At 45.0% G+C, this 21,836-nt stretch overlaps 1 protein-coding gene across 2 annotated transcripts in view; it reads right to left on the bottom strand.

The window, feature by feature from the left end:
* The window catches only part of PDCL3 (phosducin like 3), a 239,092-nt gene that overhangs the window by 94,722 nt on the left and 122,534 nt on the right, over positions 1 to 21,836 (bottom strand). For both annotated transcript variants that reach the window (XM_069636704.1, XM_069636705.1), the window contains exon 4: positions 2,394 to 2,537. In XM_069636704.1, coding sequence (XP_069492805.1) covers positions 2,394 to 2,537 — 144 coding nt within the window. The remainder of the gene's footprint in view (positions 1 to 2,393; positions 2,538 to 21,836) is intronic.

Here is a 21,836-nt window from a genome sequence, read left to right as displayed (position 1 = left end):
AGAAATACACCTTTGGCTTTCCCTGTAACCCCTCTAAGAAAGGGCGGGCTGAAGGGGCAGATCCCTTTAGTAAGAACTCACGCCAGGGGGAACTTAGAAGGGGATTAGTAATTAAGAGGAATGTGTAATAACCCTATTGGAATACCTAAAAGAAATTGACCTCAGTGTCTTTTTAATGAAGGTGTAAGGTAAGGACTCGGGGCATAACCCATTTCCTGTAACAGCAATTTAGTTTGCATTAGCATCCCTATCCAGCTGGCCTGGTGGGTGGATGTGGTTGGTTCCCATGGGGACCGCCCCTGGCCTGGGGCAGAGAAAAGCGCAAACCGTGGCCCAGGCTGGGCCAGAAAACATGGGTTATATATGGACCATACAACAGCATTAGAAACTCGTTAGCAAAGATGCTGAATAAAAAAATGTTTTTAAAAAACGATGAACAGCTGGCCTTTGTTTCTCAGCTGAACATCTCCTTGGCAAAACATACTTGGCTTTATATAGTATAGACCAGAAAAGCGGCATCCATAGTTGAGTAGCAGTGAAGTGCAGCTGCTAGAAATAACCAAGATCCTTCATTGCATTCCTAGAGCCCAAACAGACCCCAGGATAAAAATACTCAGGTGAGCCAGTCACCTTTTTCATGATCAAGGCCAACTGCCTGCAAACAAACTTGGAATCATCGGTTCGCTAATCAGCAACCTTTGGTAGAACCTACTATGCATTTGCAAAGGTGGCAATAAGTCTGCAAACGGCAAAACACACAACCTTGGTCCAAATAGGATGATCACAGAACTCAAACTATCCAAAATAACGCTTTCCAAATCAGTGATTAAACAAAAAAGGTAAAAACAAACATGAATAAAATAAATTTAAAAAAAAAAAAAACAATATCGAAACTTCCATTGCCTCTGGCCCATATCCTCCATGCCTTCCCCCAAACAAGTGTATTGAAGCGGAGCGAGAGATTTGGTAGCAACCAATCCCATACTTCCCTTGCTAGCGGCTGTATGCCCACTTGTCGCAATTGTTTGGGCTAGGAGGGACTCGGAGAAGAGGGACTTCAGGGAACTTGGAAAATCGAAATCGAAATCAATTGTCTGGTTTAGTAGCCCATGGAAAGATTGTGGATGCCTTTGTTACAGGGGCCCCATAGTGTTGGGGAGGATTTTTATTTCATCCAACCATTTTTACAATCACAGGATCGAAGAATGGGACTTAATCACAGGTGTTCGCAAAATATCAGACTGAACTTCTAGATAAAGACCAGATGTAAGGTGTCTCCAACAAAAAAACAAAAAAAAAGCAAATAAATAAAAGCCGTAGCCATCGGATTCATTGGGACATGGTCTTCAACAGTCAATGGATGTCAAATTCCTGGATAGAGCTTAGCATTATCAAGAAATGCTACTGACTCCTGTTATAAGGCCATTATCAAGAAATACTACTGACTCCTGTTATAAGGCATTTAAACTGTATACTATAAACATTTAGCAATCCTTCTACAGAAATGCATAGCAAATTAAAACACGCCCTTAGCTCAGTGGAAAGTGATAGCCTCAGTGCATCACCAGCCTACATTTTCCTGGAGCCCCTAAGTGCAGTCCATAACCCACCAGCTTGTTTCCCCTTCTGCCCCAGTTTTTTAGTCAGAAGTGTGTAAGCCCAAAGTTCACCTGGCCCATTTAGCTTCTCAACCTAAGTAAAGTGCCGAACGCTTAGCGCCAAACTCTTGCAAAACCATCCATGTATGCTCCATATCAAATTTCAGACGCAGGCAAAGACAGCCACCTATTGTGAGCAACTCCTAAACACAAAAATATAGAAAGCTAAAAACTTAGAACATAGCTATGGCAGCATCACTAAGATGGCCCTCATCCAGTAATATACACACTATATTACACGAACTTGAACAACACCAACACACACCTCATTGAAATAAGTGTGTGCACTAAGAAACTCTCTTGTGTGGTGGTCCAGTGTCCAGACTACTAGAACCCATTTATTCTTGCTAGCTTCAGGGTCCCCCCAGAAGCAGTTTAGTTATCCAAACAATTAATTGACTGAATGAGACACTGAACCTCTTTCAGTAGTGTTTAGATGTCTAGAACCCAGCTCTATGAAAGGATTCTCCGTATGTGGTTTTACTGCATGCCTCTTAGTTTACCCCACCTGGAATATCTACTCATATTTTTAGAGTGATTGGATGCCCACTGGGGCCTGGTTCGCAATATATAAAGCTACAACATTAAGTTAATATGTAAAGTTCACAGCCTTCCTATGGCAAAACTCCCCCAGAATGCACCCTCATTTGCAATAAAGTCAAATATATATTTAGAATCGAATTGCATTCCAATGATTAACATTAACATTAGGTCTACCGTGGTTTGTTTAATTACCCTTGTTTGTAAAGATGCAAAACCACCCATAGTCCTTCGCCAGCTTTGGTCACTTCTTGAACGTAGTCTTGTCCTGAAATCTCCATAACATCCCCAAATTTGTTCTTCAGCTGGGATGCTTGAAACTCTGCCATCCTCTGTTGTCTGTACACAAGTCAAAAAACACACAAAACAAGTTACAACAGGTAATGTGCATGGTGGAAGTCATATCTAATTAGAACATAAGAGTCACTGCTAATTCAATTAAGAACTGCCCTTTATCTTTGGATTACCACTAACCAATGGAAAATATCTATACCCTCCTTCAATACCACTAGCAAGCCTACAGTCATAGCACACATTTATTTATACCAAGAAAACCGTGAAGCGATTGGTTGAAATGCTTGAGCGAATGCATTGTAGCCACGGGTATTTACTTTGGTTAGGAGAGGCCAAACTGATTGGTTAATCTGCATTGTCTCTGCACTTGACCACAAGCAACCCCAGACATGTTTACGCACACCTGGAGTATAGTGACTGAGGAGTCAAGCTTAGACTCATGAGGTGGTAGGCTTGGTGTGAAGCAGGTAACAAGTAGGAAGTCTTAAGTAACAAGAGGTAAAAAAAACAGACGAGCATACACATATATTATTTATTAACCACAAGAAATCATCAAGTTCAACAAGTAATATCACTATTAAACATGTATAAACCAACAATTTGGGAACCCCAAAATAAGTTACCCATCACTTTAGTAATCTTAGTGTATGTGCCTTTGTCTAACTTTCTTGAATACTGAAGTGGGAAAGAAAATCATAGACGTCGTTTAACAATCATTAAGTAGTATAATCTGGCACACAATAACAACAATTTAGATGTCCATCCCTACTCTTGAAAGGGGATAGGCCCCGGGTCCTAGGTGACCATAGTGAGAACTCCTGAAGCTACTTGTCAAATAAGGTCTTTACGCCCAATGTAACACCAAGGGGATAGAGGTGCCCTAAGTGATGTAAGCTAATTTTGACCCCCACCCCTCTTCACCCCGACTCAGGCTTGCAAAACCAATCAGACTCCCAGGACAGGAAATGGGTGGGCACAACAAGGCCCACCGTAGACCTAGTTGCTGAAGGATGAGAAGATACAGGTTTGCGGTTTCCACTGATGGTTAGGTCAGGCCATTGCAGAAACTCCTGCACAGAATGAAGACTTCTTAATTTCAGTTCCAGCAGCATGGGCAGAGAGAAGATGTTGGTGTGACCCAAGACAGGGTGGGTAGGTTCTCAGTAGAAGCACAGTCAAACTTTATATTCCAGCAGGCCTATTGCCATGGAGAGGAGGCAGCAGATTTCAGAGATTCCAGCAGAAAGCCCCAAAAATGCCAGTTGGATACCCATGCAGCGGTGTGGTTCAGGAATGCGTATGCCAAACGCATACCTGGCGACAATCGAGCTGGAAAAGGAATGGTTGCAGAGTAGGGGCTCAGACTGGTTGGTCCCACCAGTCCAGAGGAGAAAGGCACCCAGTTCGGACCCTCCCAATCGACTTGAAGGCAAAGGCCAGCACATGGTGAATAGCTTCGCCAATGCTAGTCGTTAAAGCAGTCCTCTGGTGGGTTTCTGGTGGTCCTTCTGCTTCAGACATTTGGATCTTGTGGTCAACTACCTCAAATGGCTTTGAGTCCTTTCCTTTTATCCAGAATTTGAGCTGAAGCGATGCCCCGGCCCACCTATGGATGGAACTTGCACATGCCACAAAGACTGCACTCATACAGGTCTTCAACATTTTCTCTGATGTTTACCACTCCAAACTCTATTCTTTACTTGACCTTTTGTTCCTCTCTGCCCCAGTCTGCACCGTTGACCGTTCCTCTCGCCTCCTTATTCTCCAGGACCTTGGGTTTGGTAAATCTACTCTATATGGACTGCCTCCTAACTAGAATGTCACTCCTTTAAAATCGCTTGAAATTCCCAAACCTCGGACCGCCCACGCTCTACCAGCATCCATCCCAAGGATCAGTCCTGTGATCGCTGCTCTTCACCCTCTAAACCTCTCACTGATGAAGACTTATCTTGTCCTTTGGATTTCAGTATCGCCTCTTTGCTGACAACACTGAAATCTTTTTCTCCTTTCCATTCTTCACCCATTATCTCGGAACGGATTACCAATTGTCTCACTGCAATCAGTCAATGGAGGGCTCTCCGCTACCTCATGCTGAACGCTTCAAATATGAAAGCCATCTTTCTCCTGGCTTTCGACGTCATCCTTACACCCACTTCACCATCTTCTTGCTCACCTTCAAAAGCTTGAAACATTGGGGTCCTCTTTGATAGCAACCTCCGACTGCAACAATTCATCACCATCTACTTAAACATTCAGAAAGTTTGTCCATTTCGTACTCACCACTCTATCAAAACCCTAATATCCAGCATCTTGCGCAAACCGGACTACTACTCATGCCTCCTCAATGGGTTTCCTCTCTACTCCTTCCTCAAATTCATTAACCCCACACTCTAGAACCTACTCAGGTCCACCTCCACTTGTAACTAAAGCCACCATGCTGGTTTACTCTCCATGCACATCACTCCCTTTCCTAGAAAACCATCAATGGTCTTACTACTCAGTACCAGTTTGATTGTTTCTCTGTATACCTACCATCTTCTTTCCTTCACCCCTGCTCTGCACTCAACCTCACCGTTCCATGCCAAGCTCTATGCGGTGTCCCGCTTCCACTCTCCCCACTACTCACCCCGCTCCATTGGAACCTGCTGCCCACACAATCATAGCCAGACCAACCTCTCTTCCAAACTGTGCTTAAGCTTCACTTGCTTGCCCAAGAGAGCTGCCCATCACTACCTGACACCACCACTCCTCCCAGGGCCATGTAATAATCTAATGTGTATAATTGTACAGTACTCCTCTTTAGTTTGAGGTGCTTGCACCTATAGGTTAATGTGACCTTTGTAAGTCACCTGCATCTTATTTTTTTGGTCTGTCTAGTCACTGCTCTATGTCCCTATTTGTTCACACCCTCATAAACTGTGTCCACCCTGTGTAAATGTGATATTTTCAATCATTTATGATTTAAGTCGACATCCCTGTTCTTCAGAAAATACAACAAAAAAAAGGACAGTCTGTGTAATCAGGATGAGCATGCCACCTCACAACCTGCCCAGCAAAAGGACATAACCTTATAGCCCCAGGACCCAGTTTCACAAACACAAAGCACTGAGTGGGAGTGCTTTCCAACACAATCACAAAAGTGCATGCACTCATACGGTAATTTCTGACCTCCAACAAAGAAAGCACAAAAGAGCATGGCTGTGCCACAATGAGCAACCGTTTTAAATATAGGGTACTCAAAAAGGCATTATCACAGTACAAAATCAAGGTGCATGGTTGTGCATCAGGAAAAAGGAACACAAAACTCACTGCCAACAGCCTTTTAGTGCACTTCACAAAGTAACTGGGATGTTACTTGGAGAATACAAAAGGGGGGACAAGGTCTTTTCAGCTCTCCACTGAAGTGGCGTGTGCTACAGTGTACACATCAAAGTGAAAAATATAAGGAGACACGTTACCTGGTACAGAGTAGCGCACCCTAAAAAGAAATTAGTGACACCAGTAAAGGAAGCAAAAGTGCCCTCCCCAAAACTCTGCTAGGATACAGAAAAAAATGCACATGTGTTGGGGAACTCCACTAAAGTCAATGGTGGGAAGTTGTAAAAACAAAAACTGTCCTACCGTTCCGTATGGGCATTCCCCTTTCATTTCCAACACCTGCAGACTATCCCAAACACAGATAGGTTTTATTAGGATGTGAGTGTAGGTTTGGCAAGTCGGAACAATTGACTCCGTTCCAGTCATTAAGAATGTGTCTGGATGTCTGATCATTCATACAGATTAGACCTAACAATAAATAACAGGCTGCACCAGCATGCCTTATAGCTTCATAGAGATTAGAAAAAACGGATTTTCTTTTCCCCCACACTTACAATCCTTCCCAGAGCAAAAGCTCCCAGTTAAGATCTCAGGAGCAGCGCTGCACATGCAGAAAGAAGATTATAAAATATTGAAAGACAACCAGAGAATCCAAGCCCTCATCAAAGAGGCATCACATTCAGAGTCCAGCCAATGACATTACAGTTCTTCATTGTGACATTTTTCAAAAATGTGAAGTGGAAAGGATCAACAAGGATACAATCACAGTGACTTACTTATAGCGGCAGGCAGGCCACTCAATACCGATCTCCACTGAATACCGATTTGAACAATATAGCCTCCCCAACTTCCAACTGCAGGGTTCTTAAAGCAAGGGCTATTGCGCCCCTCAATGACAGTCTCTTAACTGCAGCACGTGTAAACTTCTAATACAAGATTGGTTTTGCAGGAACATCCAGTTATGTAACATTGCGATAAACCAGCCTCAATAACCGAGTAGTTGAGATCAAGGTATTTCAATTTAAGAAATTGATCAAATGTATCGAGGTTATAAAGATCCACTGATAATTATGATCTTTTAGGTCAGCATGTGATAGCAGCACAGATTTTTGGGCGAACCCAATTCAATCTAAAAAAGAATTTAAGTCCTTTTTACCATAGCCCCCCACATTTATTATTATCCCAACCCCCTCACACCTATATTATATATATAGTTACCAGACGAAGCCCGAGCAGGGTGAAATGCGTCGCTCTTTTTTGTTTTAAACTGCTGCTGCCTTCTTTTGTCCATGTACTTTTATTAATAAAGGACGCTTTTGGCTGCACTGAAAAACATTGATTGGTGTCGGATTTATGAAGAAGAGTGATGTTTTTCCTCATGAGCATAGCCTGAGTGCCGTTTCTCCCAGGATTGGATTCCAGTCCCTTTCTTTTCTCAAATAAATATATATCAGAGAAACTGGAGGAAAGAGGACGGACCGCACTCACCATGGATCCACAAGGGTCCTACAATCCCGAATAGGGAGAGGACCCCAAAAAAGAATGCAATGCTCACACAAGACGGTGTGAAAAATATTTTTAATGGTAAAATCAGCCTGCACAGTATGTGCAGAGCAAAAGGGGGCTGGGGATACAGCAAAACAGACAAAAGCAGGACGCCTGGTAAACGGCCCACCCACAACGCGTTTCACGCTCAACTGAGCGCTTGATCACGTGGTATAGCAAAGTACACAGACACAAATAACACTAGCAAGTAGTCCATCATCTATGTTGGTTGAGTTAGAAGTACCATGGAAGACTGTTTTGCTGGCAGCCATATTAGGATGAAAAGTCAGCAGTAAACCAGCAGTATAGCACATATACCGTCCTAGAATAAAGTACAAAGATAATAGTACAGAAATAAAGATATGGTTCTATACAAACTGCCAATATATCATGATGTGAATACCTGGTTGTAGAATAACAAAACATCTCCATATAGATATGTAGAACAAAAAGAAAATGCATTTTGCACTGGCTAATAGTATAAAGGATTTGTAATTTCTACAAAACACATGGTTAATCTGAGGGCAGGCTACGAGAGCTAAAAGAGTAAAAAATGCCATGCATAATCAAGATATGTACAAATTGAAGAAATCCAAAGAATCGTAGCATACATATGTACGATTGGACTTTGTGCAAAGAAGCAAAAAAGCAAAATAGCAGCATAAATTTGTACAAAATAGCAGACATTGTAACTCGTATGTCTTAATAGACAATTTAACACACTCAGTGCCGGAAAAGATAGCCATGGAAAAACCATCAGATGATCAAACAGAAGGAGATGTTTACAAGTTAGTCAACATTATAAATATGATAATAGAATGCAAGGCAGCGATCAATGTACGATATCTGTTTAAGGGTATTATACATTCAAAGCCATAATAACATAAAGTGCAAGTGCAAGTTAATCAGGAGCAACATAAAAAGATGTGCGGCAAGGCAAAATCATATAAGCCCTTCCGGCATAAAGTGCAAGTGCAGGTCAACCAAAGGGCAGCATAGAAATTATTCAGGCCAGCAAGATTAAATAAGCAGATACAAATGACATGATAAAAACTAGTCTACATTGGTACTATAATAGTAAAATGCAAAGCGACAGTCAATGTACCGTGTCAATCTAAGGTCATGATGACATAATGACATAAAGTGCAGGTGCAAGTTAGTCAAAAACAGCATATACAAATGTGCAAGGAAGCAGGATCGCATAAGTGCGAATGCAAGTCAGCCAGTAGATAGCATAAAAATTGTACAGGTCACCAAAGTTATATAAACACATGTAATTAACACTAATTTAAGAGGTTAACTGGCACATATTGTCACAACTTACATGAGTGAGCATTAATGCGGTTGACTGAATACCTCGAACTGAAGCATGTAAACTTGATATAATATTGTAAAACCAGATTAGAGAACACCAAAAGATTGAACATAAAAGAATACAACAAAGATTGTCCACAGACGAAGTGTCGAATGTGCAAAGGGGGTCGTGAAGATAACAGCTTAAAAATAGGGCTAGAGGTGTGACCAATCTCACTAGTGAACCTGAGTGGTGATATATCCATAATGACAAAACAGGAGAAAAGGTCAGGACCGGGCACAGGTCAGGAATTTGAAACAAGAAACATTCTACTCATCTGGGTAGACAAAAGGACGAATCAATGATTTCGGGAACACTACTCCAAACCAGACAGTTACCAAGTAACGTCATCTATGTACCTATAAACGTATAAAGCTCCTCATCGAGGTTGTGGCCATTGGGGAACTTGGTATCGAAATCCAGAATAAATCTGGTCTCTAACTGCCTTAATTTGAGCACACGATTCCCTCCTCTGGGGTGGATAGGAATATGCGCCACTGCAAAAAATTTAAGGAGAGAATGGTCATTGTTGTGTTTTTCTTTGAAATGCTTGGCCATAGGGTATGCGGGATCAGAATTTTTAATTGCCCTGAGATGCTGTAATATTCTGAGCTTAAGCTTGCATGTAGTGCTCCCGACATACCATCTCATGCAAGGACAGGAGAGCACATAGACCACAAAAGTGGTGTCACAATTCATTGAATATTTAATCGGCTGATGGCATTGGGTAACCGGATGCAAGAAGGATTTGCACGTGATGGCATGAATGCAGGCCTGGCATTTGCAACATTTCGAAAATCCTATTGGGGATTCCATCAGTGATTTCATATAAGATGGATTGGTATTAATAGGTGACAAGAAACTAGAAACCAACTTGTCCCTAAGCGAGGGTACACGTTTATATGTGATGGTAGGACGTTTAGAAAGTAGAGGACATAAGTCCTTGTCCATGATGAGAATCCGCCAATGTCGTTCGATAATTTTACGGACATGATTAGAAGCATTGTCAAATGTTACAATCAGGCGGGGTTCATCATTGACAATAGTTCTGACGGGCTTGGTACTATATAGTAAGTGATCCCTAGAGATGAGAATGCATTACTTACCGTAAAAGCATTTCTGATGATTGTATCTGCTTAGATTCACATGCTGTGCATAGGTCCGACATCCAGTGGTCACTGCGGAGTATTGCATTTTGTTTTTCGTAGTCGAAAAGGGGACGTCGACAAGGCGTGTCTGAAACACTATCCCTATAGTGACGTGCGTTGTACCCACAATCCCTCACGCGTCGAGGTCCCTCTGTTTGTATTTTTCTGCCCTGAGGGAGCCTTCTAGACGTGAGTGAGTACAGAAAAGAGAGAGATATATAAAGGAAGTCTATGTTCCTTCCATCCGAGCGGGGAGGAAGGGCGGGCGCATGTGAATCTAAGCAGATACAATCATCAGAAATGCTTTTACGGTAAGTAATGCATTCTCTTCTGATGTTTGTTAATCTGCTTAGAATCACATGCTGTGCATAGACTAGCGAGCAGTACCCGGAGTTGGCGGTGGGTTATGAGAAGGAACAGTAGAGAAAAGGTGTCGTAATACTGCCTGTCCCACCTGGGAGTCAGATCTAGAGTGTGTATCTAGACAGTAGTGTTTTGTAAAGGTGTGCACAGAACTCCAGGTAGCCGCTTTGCAGATGGACTCAAGGGGAACATTTGCAATGAATGCTATGGATGCCCCCGTGCCTCGAGTAGAGTGTGCTCTTGGCCTAAAGGGCAGTTCTCTCTTAGCAAGAGTATAGCAGAGAGTGATGCATTGAACAATCCATCTAGAAATAGTGGATTTTGAAACCGCATCTCCTTCTCTTCCTGCTGCCACCGAGACGAAGAACTGATTAGTCTTCCTCAGTGGTCTGGTTCTTTCTATGTAGAACATGACCGCTCTGCGTACATCTAGTGTGTGCAGAGTCCTTTCTCCCAAATTGGAAGGATTTTGAAAGAACGTTGGTAGTTCTATAGATTGGTTTACGTGGAATTTAGAAATAAATTTCGGAGCAAACCTAGGGTGAGTGCGTAGGACCACTTTATCTTTGTGAACTGTAACGAAGGGGTCTAGAATAGAAAGAGCCTGAAGTTCACTTACTCTCCTGATGGAGGTGATAGCTATTAAAAAAGCAGTCTTAAGCGTGAGGTGTTTAAGAGATGCTTTGTGCATGGGTTCGAATGGAGAGCCCACGAGTCTGGTAAGTACCACATTAAGGTCCCATCCGGGAGCTGGGTCAGCTATCGGGGGGTGTATCCTCTTTACTCCCTCCATGAAGGCCTTTATAACAGGGATCCTCCACCACGACACTTTGAGTTGGGAAGTGGTGTATGCAGAAAGTGCAGCTAGGTGGACTTTAATGGAGTTAAACACTAGACCTGAATCCAATAGGTGGGTCAGGTATAGGACCACATGTGTGGGAGAGCAGTCAATAGGGTTGATGCTTTTACTCCTGCACCAGATGACAAATCTTTTCCACTTGCTAGAATAGCAGTGGCGAGTGTTAGGTTTTCTGGCTTCCCTGAGGATGTCCATGCATCTTTGCGGGAGTTGTAGATGTCCGAACTCTATGATCTCAGGAGCCAAGCTGCTAAGTTCATGTTCTGGGGGCATGGATGCAGAGTCCTGCCTTTGTCCTGAGACAGCATGTTGTACGGGCAGGGGAGTTTTACTGGGGGGGATAGAGACATCTCCATCAAGTGAGCGAACCATGGTTGTCGTGCCCACATAGGGGCCACTAGTATCATGGTCACTTGTTCCTGGTGCATCTTGTGCACCACTCTGTTGAGAAGGGGAGTTGGGGGAAAAGCGTAAACAAATTTCCCTGACCATTGCATCGACAGACCGTTCCCCTTGGATTGGTTCTGGGGGTACCTGGAGGCGTAACTTAGGCATTGTGAGTTTTCCAGGGTTGCGAACAGGTCTATTTCTGGGAATCCCCATTGTGTGAAGACGTCGAAGACGATGTCTTCGTGCAGGCGCCATTCGTACTCTTCGGGCAGGGGGAAATCTCTGCTGAGACTGTCTGCCAGCAGATTGAGTTCCCCGGGTACATGTAGTGATAGTAGGAACATGTCCTGTTTGAGAGCCCACTTCCATATATTCTGGGCCAGCTTGGACAGGCCTGGAGAGTGGGTGCCCCCTTGCTTGTTGATGTAGTACATGGCTGTGGTGCTGTCTGTAAGGACCATTACTGTTTTGCCTTGTAGGTGTTCCTGGAAGGCTCTTAGCGCCTTGAACACAGCTAGTAGCTCCAGTAGATTTATGTGTTTGGATGCTACGTTCGGAGTCCACACTCCGTGAGCAGTCTGATGGGATAGGTGCGCCCCCCATCCTGTGAGGGATGCGTCTGTGGTTAGAGTGGCTTCCGCCGCGGGTGTGGCAAAGGGTTTCCCTTTTTCCATGTTTTCCTTTGTCCACCACCGTAGCGAGAGAACCAAGGCTTGCGAGACCACAACTAGATCCTCCCATAGTCCGCTGGCCTGACACCACTGGCTGTTGAGCCACTCTTGCATTGGGCGCATGCGCAGGCGCGCGTGAGGTACCAAATAAATACACGACGCCATCATTCCTAGCAAGCGCATTGCTTTGCGTACCGTCACCTCTCGACCGGTCACATATTGAGGGATTTGAAACAGCATGTTTTGGACCCTCTCTTTGGAGGGGAAGACGAGGCCGTCCTTTGTTTGAATTAGAGCCCCTAGGAATTGCTCGATTTGACTGGGGTCTAAGCTGGACTTCTTTTCGTTGATGGAGAAGCCCAACTGGAACAAAAGGTCTACTGTCTTTTGGGTATTGGAGAAGCATGTTTCGTAAGAATCCCCTGTTATGAGCCAGTCGTCGAGGTAAGGGTAAACTGGGATGGACAACCTGCGCAGGTGGGCCGCTGCCACTGCCAGCACCTTCGTGAATACCCTTGGTGCTGATGCTATGCCGAAGGGTAGCACTTTGAACTGGTAGTGTTTGCCCTCTATCATGAACCTGAGGTATTTTCTGTGCGCTGGCAACATTAAAATATGAAAGTATGCATCTTTCATGTCCAATGTTGTCATGTAATCTCCCTGAGAAAGCAGTGGGATTACTTCCTGTAAGGTTACCATACGAAACTTTTGGGGTTTGATAAACTTGTTCGCTGGGCGCAGATCTAATACAGGGCGCATGGTTAGATCCTTTTTGGGTACAAGGAAGTACACTGAATAAATACCTTCCGTTACCTGAGATAGAGGCACGACCTCTATGGCTCCTCTTTCCAGCAGTTGTTGTACTTCTTGGAGAAGGATGGCAAGATGTTCCGGTGTCATGCGACGTCCCCTCGGGGGTCTGTAGGATGGGGAACTGTTGAATTCGATACAGTATCCGTGGGCTACGGTGGAAAGTACCCAACGGTCTGACGTTATCTCCTCCCATGCAGGAAGAAAGGATGTTATCCGGCCCCCGACCGGTGTTGCATGGGAGGGGACGCGAATCTTCGCGTCACTTGGAGTTGTTGGGGGCTTGGGAGCCTCTGGGGGTGGATCCCCGACCTCTCCCTTTACCCCGGCGTTGGCCTCTTTGGCTGTACTGCCCACTATTGGTCTGGTAATTGGTGGCAGGGTATTGTTGATGCTGACTTTGTTGTTGTTGTTGGCGTTGGCCACGAAAAAAGCGTTTGTTGCCATAGCCGCGTCTGGCAGTGGGCTTAGAGATTTGGTCAAGAGTCTTGATAGTATCGAACTCTTTTTTAGCCATCTCTAGAGCTTCATCCACCGCTTTTCCGAAGAGGTTAGAGTCTTCCACAGGTTTATTTATTAAAGACGCCTGTGTCTCCGGTTTAAACCCTGAGTTGCTCAGCCATACATGGCGTTTTAGGAGTATTCCCTGCACCAGGGAACGTCCCGCTGTTTCTGCCGCGTCCAGAGAGTTCTTTACAATGCTCTGGTTCACCTGGGTTCCTTCGCCAATAGTTGAAAGTAGGCGTGTACGTAAAGGCTCCGGTGCTTCCTCGGCGTCCTTGCGCAGTTTGGCCCACTGCGCGTCTGCATAGCTAGCAAGCAAAGAATTGTTGTTCGCAATTCTTGCTGAGAAGGCAGCCGAGGAAGTTACTCTTTTTGCAAGGGCATATAGCCTTTTGCCCTCCTTGTCAGGGGGTGCCTCACTGGTGGAAAGTGGTACCCCTGCCCTCTTTCTAGTATTAGATACTACTAGGGAATCCGGAATGGAATGTCCCCTAATGTAGAGCGGGTCTGAGGGAGAAGGAGTGAAAAGTTTTTCAATTCTCGGATTGACCCCTCTGATCAATGCGGGAGTGGCCAGCGAAGGGATGATTCTTCTCTTCACTGAAGCTAGGAGGGGAATGGTTTGGCTGACCGGGGGTTTCTCTTTAATTACTCTTTCCACAAAGTCTAATTCTGGAGAGAGCTCCCCAGTGTCCAGTTCGAAATGTGCTGCTGCTCTGCGCAATAGTGCATTGAAAGTGGGCTGATCGTCAATTGGAGACGTGTTCCTAACCGGTGAATTGTCAGGAGGATTTAGGTTTAGGACATCAGTGTCGGAATATACTGATGGGGATTGCCAGGGGTGCGAAGGTCCTTCTTCAGTGTCTTCTCGGAAGCCTTCTTCTATAATGTCTGGCCTGTCTCCAAGACATTCCTCCTGGTTTTGTCCTTCATCGTCCATGAAAACATCCTCCTCCTCCAAGTATTCTTCCTCCCCAGTGAGGTCGTATACGTTATGGAAGTCTGAGGCTGTGTCCACCTGGGGATCGACTAGCCTCGGATTTTTGGCCCTGGGGTCCTCCTGAGGCCCTTCTCTAGTCCTCTTGGGAGTTTGAGAGGTATTCATAAACCTTTCCATCCTCTCCATACAGAGGTGGAGTCTTTCCATGGTTTCATGGGGTACCCCAGAGCGGTCTGGCGGGGGAAAAATAGAGTCATCTAGCTGGAAATGGCTCGACCTCTCCCAAAGCGTCGAGGAAAGTGTCCCGTCGCCCTCCGAAAAACCTTCAGGTGTGCTGGGTGACCCCCCGACTGAAGGGGGTAGTCCCTGCCTTTCTTCGGGCTTTTTCGGCGTGTCTTTCGACTTATGCGTAGCGCTCGACGTGTTCCTCGGCGTACGCTTCTGGGCGTCGGCTACAGCGATCCTCGCCAAGCTTTCGGCGACTCGTTTGTCGGCAACTCGTTTGTCGGCGGAAGCTTGCGTTTTCGACGCTATGGGTGTCGAACGCTCTACGGCGGTATGCGCCTTCTGTTGATGCGCGCCGGCCGATGGTTTGGGGGCGGCGCCCTTATTTGCCGAAAGCCCAGTCGCTGGTCGCGGCTGCGGTTGCGAGAGGGGCTTCGAACCCGAACGGTCCGAGGAGGCCGCCGGTGGAACCTGCGTCTCCTTGGGCGCCAAAGCTCTTTTCGTCTTTGACGAAGAAGAGCCATGGGTTGTGTGCTTATGTGAGTCTTTGTGTGCGTCAGTGTCGCCGGGGTGTTCATCCCCATAAGCAGGGCGTGAGCCGAGCCCGTCGGGGCCGGGGACAGACGACGAAGCGCGCAAGCGCTCCTTAGAGGGGGTTTCGACTTCCGTAGCGGAGGTCGTGTTATCGCGTTCCTCGTCACTGTCGGTGGTAGCAGCGGCGGGTGAACCTTCGGCCTTCGACATCGCGTAGGCCGCCCACCTTTTAACCCTACGGTCTTTTAGAGTTTTAGGCTTAAGAAGCCGACAAGCCGCGCAACCTTCCTCCTTGTGATCGAGGGGCAAGCAGCGGTTACACCGTGAATGCTTGTCCTTCCAAGTGAATTTGCCCTTGCAAAGCGGGCAAAACCTAAAGGGTGTCCTCTCCACAGCCGAGGCAATAAATCGCGATAAGCACCCCAAGGGAAAGGAAGGGGAAAGGGAAAGGCATTCTCAGAAAAGACCCAGAGATGTCCCACGACCCCACTCTCCCTACTGTATAAGGCCTGCGAGGCCAGGCCACGTGTTCGGCAGCGCCGAAGGATTTCCTCCGCTCGACCCTCCGTCGAAGATTTTGCTCGGCGGAGAACAGCTTACAACTGCGTCGAGGGAGGGATTATTAATATTATGTGAAAAAAACGACCAAAGGTCGAGGAGTTGCAATGTCTCTCGAGGAGCTCCGCGTGAAGGCGACCAGAAGCTGGGCGGAAAAAAACAATCTGAGGGACCTCGACGCGTGAGGGATTGTGGGTACAACGCACGTCACTATAGGGATAGTGTTTCAGACACGCCTTGTCGACGTCCCCTTTTCGACTACGAAAAACAAAATGCAATACTCCGCAGTGACCACTGGATGTCGGACCTATGCACAGCATGTGATTCTAAGCAGATTAACAAACATCAGAAATATATATATGTAAATAAATTGAAATTCGATGGAAAACATTTAATCAAATATAATTCGGCAAATATGTCTGTGCAGTAGAGCTCTTAACCTATTCACAAATTGGTTTATTTGCCTAGTAAATAACTGTTCAGGTGCACAAGCTTCCTCAAAGTAATGTTATGGGGTTGTCCCACTTAAATGCTCCCATAGACACTTTTTTGTTGCTATGTAAAAAGCTTTTAAATTTATGGTCTGTAAGTCTGGCTTACATGGGTTTCGGCCCTCTCTGTCTTTTTCAAGGCTCTATTTTGGCCGTTGAGCAAATAGATCATAGTGTTTATTAGTTTCTATTAATAAGATTATCCAGGCATTTCTTAGTCTCATCTGTAGTGAAGAATGGGCAGGCTACAGCTGTCACTAGTGTCTGAAGCTGTCTTTTTTAATACGACAAGCTGCTGACATGTTGTAATATATCATAAAGCATTTATACTGCTCCAATCCTAGTCTAGTGGTATTACGGCATTAGACAATCATGTTTTGTGCCCCTGTACAGGGTAGCCGGAGCATAGACTAAAGGAAGAAGCGAGGAGAACAGGGCAAAATGTGGAGGTGGAGAAAAGCAGGAATAGGATAGGATCACATAGCTAACAAATTGGGAAGGTACAATGGGATTGTGGAAGAGGGAATATAAATTATATAGAAGTACGGTGTGTGTTGGATGTACGCGCGTGTGGTACTCGCCAGTGGATCAGGAGGACTGTGGATCTAGAGAGGGAAAATAAATAAAAGACTCTTGATAACAAGCATGTTCTGGTACCATAGAAAAAGTTCTAGAATTAGTGGAAGCATGGTTGTGCGATTTCCCTTGAAGTGTGGAGGCCAGAATTGCCCGGTAGCAATTTTTAGACACTTGATGCAAATTCCAGGTACATAATCTGTGAATGACAAACCAACTGTCAAAAGTAACAGAGCCCAGGATAGACTCTGTAAAAAGGTGAACATGGGTTTCAGGGAGGGTGTGGGAACAACAATGGGAGAAACTGAATAGAGAAAAAGGAAGTTGTGATTTAATGTCCTGTGTCGTTCTGGAGCTCCCCACAGGGATTCAAGAACGACACGGGAGAGCAGTTGGATGGAAACCGGTGTGGTGATGCCCTGAGCTGTGAGGGTTCACCTACATATACATTTGTTTATCCCAGCAATCAACTTCAGGCTCACGCTGGGCAACACCAACAAGGAAAGGGTCCATCAACAAAGAAAGACAAATAGTACGAAGTGCTAAAGGAAAAACAAAAAGCAATCCTCTTGACACTAAAAGAAAAGCTACAAATTGCAGAAACCAATTTCACAAGAAAAAGAAAATAGTTTCAACTGCAACTGTCCCAGCCAAAAAAAAAAAAGAATAACTATTACAGAAGTGAGGCACATAGAACTAAATGAACTGGAAGTAGCAAACACAAAGCGTGTGACTCTCAGTGGCATACTCACAACAAAGTACACTCACAATCGAAAATGCAGAAAGTACATGCTCTATTCCACTCTTCCTTGCCAACCCAGGCAGTCCCGCCAGACAGTGGGAACAATGGATAGACTCACTCCAGGCATACCTAGGAGCCATTGGGGGTACTAAATTCAATGATGACCTCAAAGAAGCTACCTTACTGAATTGGATTTCAGCAGAAGCCCTAAGAAATTTCCGTACCCTCTCCGATGTACCCAAACAATGATCGCGCAGGGGACTTGGGCAGTTCCAGTACAAGCAAGCAATATGAAACTGCCCTTGCCAAACTAGAAAAACACTTTGGAAACAAAACTAATGTGGTTCTAGAGAGATATCACTTCTTCACCAGGGAGCAGAATAGAGGAGAGACAGTAGACACATACATCCCAGCTCTAGGCTCCCCTTCCAAAATCACTAAACTTGATCAGGAATACAAATACTTTACTATTGATGGAAACATTATTAACGTGTCTAACGTCACAAAAACACTTGGCATCTATTTAGACTCAACACTGTCCCTTAACAGACAAACTAATGCAGTTGTATCGGCATCGGCCTACACCTGCAAACTCATCACAGCCTGCAGACACTTCCTGACAACCGACAACTGTATCATCCTCGCCAGAACTCTCATCATGTCCAAAATCGACTACTGTAATGCCCTCTACCTAGGGACGAGCCAAAGAAATTTGGATAAGTTACAGGTCACTCAGAACAATGCCATCAGGGCTGCCTTTAACGACCCGAGGAGATCACACATTTCGGAAACAAGACGCAATTTACACTGGCTCCCTGTCTCAAGTCGTATATCTCTGAAAGTCCTTTCCCTAACTCACAAGGCCCAGAATAACCTGGCTCCTGCTTACCTGTCCAATCGATTCATGAGTCACACCGCATCCAGACCCCTGAGGTCTGCCCAAGTACACACACTGACTATACCTAGCTTTAAGCTACAGACAGCTGGGGGCTCGAGTTTCCCAGTCCTCGCAGCTAAACTTTGGAACGCTCTCCCTAACTCCCTTAGAACAGAACCTTCCATCCATTCCATCAAAAACAAAATCAAACTGTGGCTCCACGAACTTGATGTGCATCATCAATTGCCTAAGGTTAGTGGGACTACCTCGGGAAGTTGGGCCTTGCTCTCCTTCCGCCCACCCTTCGCAATACTGCAGCTAACACACTGCTTAATTGGCACATGTTGTTACCATTCGCACTGGGATATCTCTTGTAACCCCTCCTCATGCCAGTCTTTTTCTTGTTTTTTCCTCCTAGCCTGTGTGTTTATTATCTTCCTGTATCTTTTTGCCATGCACTCTGTTTGCCTATGTTGTACCCTTTCCTGTGGAAAGCTATTCTGTGTTAACGTGTAACCTTTGTAACCACTTGCTTCAAATTATGCGCCCAGCTGCCTCTGAGCAAGGTGCGCAATATAAATAAACAAATACAAATAGTGCGCAAACTTGACAATTCCATAAGAATGTGCGTGGATCTCAGACTTGAACGCTAATATCTGGATAGATAGGCATCCCTGCCTAATATAAATGAAAGGCTAGATGCTATGAAACCAGCTAAGCACTTTACTACACTAGAACTGTCATCAGCATAATCACCATGCGAAGACGAAGATTCAAAACACTTAACATCGTTTGTCGCACCTCTAGGCGCATTTAGATATCGGCGCATGCCGTTCGACCTGGCATCGGCTGCAGCGGTCTTTCAAAGACTGAGGCAACAACTGTTTGGGGGTATATTACTTCCAGGAAGATATCCGCATAGCACTAATGGAAAACAAACATGATGCTAAATAATTGGGTGTCTTACAGGTAATACAAGAGAAAGGGCTCACGCTAAGGATTGACAAGTGCAGAATAAAAGTAAAGGAAGTGGCTTATATAGGACACATCATCAATTCTGAGGGGATCAATCCCAGTTGCGCAGTTTCTTGGGCATGGTAGAGAATTACTCAAAATGTGTACCGTACTTCACTGATAGGACACAGCACATGAGGGGAGTGATAAAAAAGTCAACAAGATTCCTACGGTCAAACAAATGCCAAATGGAGCTAGAAAGCATTAAAAGAATAATAAATGAAGCTCCAACTCTCAAGATGCTCAACACGCCTGCCTCCAATATCACAGTAGATGCCAGCAATATAGGGCTAGGTGGTGTACTCGAGCAAATACAAGATACGGGTATAGTACCCATTGCCTTCGCCTCATGTATTTTAAAAGCAGCAGAGTTGAACAATTCCACAATAGAAAAGGAGGCTGTGGGGTTAAAGTGGACTTTAGAGCTTTTATATGGGGCTTACCTGTAGTCGTCAGAACTGATCACAAACCTCAAATACACATTCTGAACTCTAAAAACGCACATCTAGCTCACCCAAGGATACGTAGATGGTTTCTTGACATAATGCAGAACACCCTAAAAGTTGTCTACTCACCAGGCAGGGGGAACATAATAGCACTGCTTTTTGAGGTTTCCATGGAATAAAAAAGGAACAGGAACAAGAGGAAATGGACGGAGAGTGCATCATTGCACACATTGAGCCAGGAATCCCTAAAGAGGAATGGATCACGGCATCCACAGATTACCCTGAACAGATACTATTACGACAAGCTATCTATGAAGGGTGGGACAAGGCAGGAAATGGCCTCAACCAATACTCCGAGATACAAGACGAAATTGTGGAGAATGTGCGTTGTATATTAAAAGAGAAGCATCATTCCGCTGACCTACCTAAGAGAAAAAATTCAAAATCTGGCGCACATAGGCCACTTAGGAAGGGATCTAGAAGACTTAGGAAGACCTATTGGTGGCCGGGAATACTAAGCGACATTGAAGAACTGGTGAAGAACTACCAAGCATGTGCCCATAGTGACAAAAGTAAGAAAAGACAAATTGCACCATTACAACCGGTGGAAGTCACAGACTCAGTTTGGAAAAAGCTAGCCATGGACTTCGCCGGACCGTACAAAAGATTGGAAGCACACAAGATTTACATAGTGGTACTGATGGGTTATACTTCCATATGGGTTGAATGGGCGCAATAGAGAGCACTGTAACATCAAGAAAAATTGTGAGATTTTTGGAGGATGTTTTCTACAGAGAAGGAGCCCCACAGGAAATAGTAACCGACAACAGAGTTCAGTTTGTTTCCGAAGAGATGCAAGCCTTTCTGAAAGACTGAGGAATTAAACACAGACCCACATTGCTATATCATCCCATAGCAGATGGACTAGTAGAGGGTATGAACGGATTAGTGAAAAGCATAATTCAGTTAGTAGTTGCAAATTTCCTACTGTGGAAAGAAATCCTTAAGAAGGCTCTCAGTGCCTACAGAATGACTCCCCATTCCACAACAGGTGTGGAGCCATTTGTCATGCTAAAGGGAAGGTTGCCGTGCAAAAGACTGAGCCCGGCATGGTTATCCTTAAGGAATATCGAAAAGATCAATATTGTGGGTGTACTCAACAGAGTGCAAGAAAGACATAGGAAGTATAAAGATAAAGAGTACTATGACCAGTTCAAGGGTGCAAATGAGTTCAGTTTGAAGTAGGAGAATGGGTGAGCATGAGTCAATCCAAGAAAGTCCTCAAAGGCTTGTCCAAATTCAGAGATGCTTAGATTGTGGAGAAAGTGGGTAAGAAGTGTGTTACCTTGGATGATGGAAGAGGATCGTCCTTTGATGATGTGGTGCGTCCCTCTGTTTGTGCAAGTCTAGTTCCAAAATCTAGACTGCCGGAATGGGAAATGGAATCATATTCGAAGTATGACAATGTTCTAGCCAAAAGGATGCCTTCTAGAAGCAGAAAGATTTGTTCCAATTTCAAGAGTGACAATATATGCTATAAATTATTTTATACTCCCATGTACCCAACCACCACACCCCCATCCCGCTCCTCCCTTTCCCCTCGCCCTTTTCTCTCAAATGTTCCTGTTGTGTTGCTGACATCATGGTGCCTTTTACAACATAATTGCTCATTTACATCGCGCTGCAGCGCCTGGCACCCGCTCCCCTCTCCCTCGTTCCCGATTCCTTGTTCCTCCACCCTCCCTTCCGCCCACCGCGCTCCTATTGATTAACTGAGCCCTCATTAGTTAACTGTCCTAGGCAGCCCCTGCTGTGGCAGCCCCCTCTGGTAAAGGACCCAGTGGCAAAGGACAGCTCCCCTGAAGCAGCTCAAGAAGCCTGCAGCCATCAACCAGCTGCACCTCACTAAACTGACCCACCCATCTAATCACTCCATTGTTCATATTGTAACATATTGAACTAGATTGCCTTGCCATCTA

The sequence above is a fragment of the Ambystoma mexicanum genome, chromosome 7p, assembly GCF_040938575.1.
Source record: "Ambystoma mexicanum isolate Mex_15411 chromosome 7p, UKY_AmexF1_1, whole genome shotgun sequence".
NCBI classification, from domain to species: Eukaryota; Metazoa; Chordata; class Amphibia; order Caudata; family Ambystomatidae; genus Ambystoma; species Ambystoma mexicanum.
Note: the sequence above shows the minus strand (reverse complement) of the source record. Positions and strands in the feature narration are given on the sequence as shown.